Source organism: Lipotes vexillifer, unplaced genomic scaffold (genome assembly GCF_000442215.2).
Source record: "Lipotes vexillifer unplaced genomic scaffold, Lipotes_vexillifer_v1.1 scaffold1261, whole genome shotgun sequence".
Lineage (NCBI taxonomy): Eukaryota > Metazoa > Chordata > Mammalia > Artiodactyla > Lipotidae > Lipotes > Lipotes vexillifer.
Genome location: NW_006796548.1, coordinates 418,824 through 420,123, shown reverse-complemented (window position 1 = coordinate 420,123; position 1,300 = coordinate 418,824). Strand labels below are relative to the sequence as shown.

The window sequence follows — 1,300 nt, the reverse complement described above, 5'->3', positions numbered from 1 at the left end:
CTCGGGGCTCACACTGCCCCATCTCTTCCCACTTCCTGTGTGTCTCCCCCCTTCTCCCATGTCTGTGCCGCCCCCGAGGTCGGAGCGGTGCCCCTGGGCCAGCCTGCTCCTCCCCTGCTCAGCGTGTGGAGCGGTCCCCAGCCCCCTGCTCAGCTCAGCCTCGGCCAGGAACGCCATGTTAGTTGTGCCCCCGTGGGAAAGGGGGTGGGTGGGTGGGGGCAAAAGAAGGGGGGGCAGTGCCCATGGTGGGGGGAGGAGGGATATCAGCCCAGTGCCCTGGAAAGCTTGCCCTGCCCTGCCAACTGCCATGCACTCTCAAGGGCTCAACATTGTGATGGCAAAGAGGCCACAGGGAATGAATGTCTGTGCCTTCCAGAAAATGCCGTATTCCCCTGCCCACCCCTTGCTCCCTGCCCCTGCCACCCCCAGCCCCGGCTTATGTTTTATCCAGGCACAGACACACCTCCTTATAGCCCCAACCTGCAGAGGCTCATAGAATCTTCCACCCTTAGAATTTTTGAGCCCATAGAACTTTAGAATTAGAATGGTAGAATCTTAGAATAAGACAATCCGAAGCTAAGAATGTTCGAATGAGTGAATCATAGAGTCTTATCATCTGTCATAGAATCTGAGATCTAGAATTTCAGAGGCATTGAATCTTACAATCGGTTGGAGGACAGAGAATCTTGGAGGTAGGGAATTATTTCACTGAGCTGTCCTCGGGCTGCTGAGACTCTTAAAATCCCAGCCGCACAAGAGTAGAATGAATGAATGAACTTCAGGGCTTCAGGCCCAACCTCCCACTCAGGGCCAGAAATCCAGCTGACCCTCCCTGAGCAGTGGGGGCCCAGCTCTGTCTTGCACACCTCCAGGATCAGGGAGCTCACTGCCTCTGGAGGCAGCTGGCACCATCTCTGGCAACCTCTGTGTAGCAGAAAGCTCCCTTTTGCTTGGACTCCCATCTGCCTCTCTGAGCCAGTCTCTCAGAACTAGCAGTTAAAAGCTTGGGCTTCGGAGGCGCCACTTTGGGTTTGCATCCCGGCTCTGTCTCTGTCTGCCCAGCTGGGCACACTCCAGTTTCCTCATCTGTAAATTGGGATAATAATCCCCATGCCTGTTTACTGGAGTTGTTTTGGTCACAGTGTGATTAATGTATGTAAAGTATTTGGTGTAGGGCCTGCCAGAGAATTGGTGGTTAATCAGTGGTAGCCCTCGTGGCCGTGATTAGGTCCTCTCTTTAGTCTTGGCTCTGCCCCTGGGGCCTGTGGAGACCACTGTGCCCGCCCCCTGCCGGGCTGAA

The 1,300-nt window shown here is 55.1% G+C and overlaps 1 protein-coding gene across 1 annotated transcript in view; it reads left to right on the top strand.

Annotated features, from left to right (window-relative positions):
• ADGRB2 (adhesion G protein-coupled receptor B2) overlaps positions 1-1,300 on the top strand; it is a 30,973-nt gene that overhangs the window by 22,678 nt on the left and 6,995 nt on the right. The window contains 1 exon segment of the mRNA XM_007468655.1: positions 79-177. Coding sequence (XP_007468717.1) covers positions 79-177 — 99 coding nt within the window.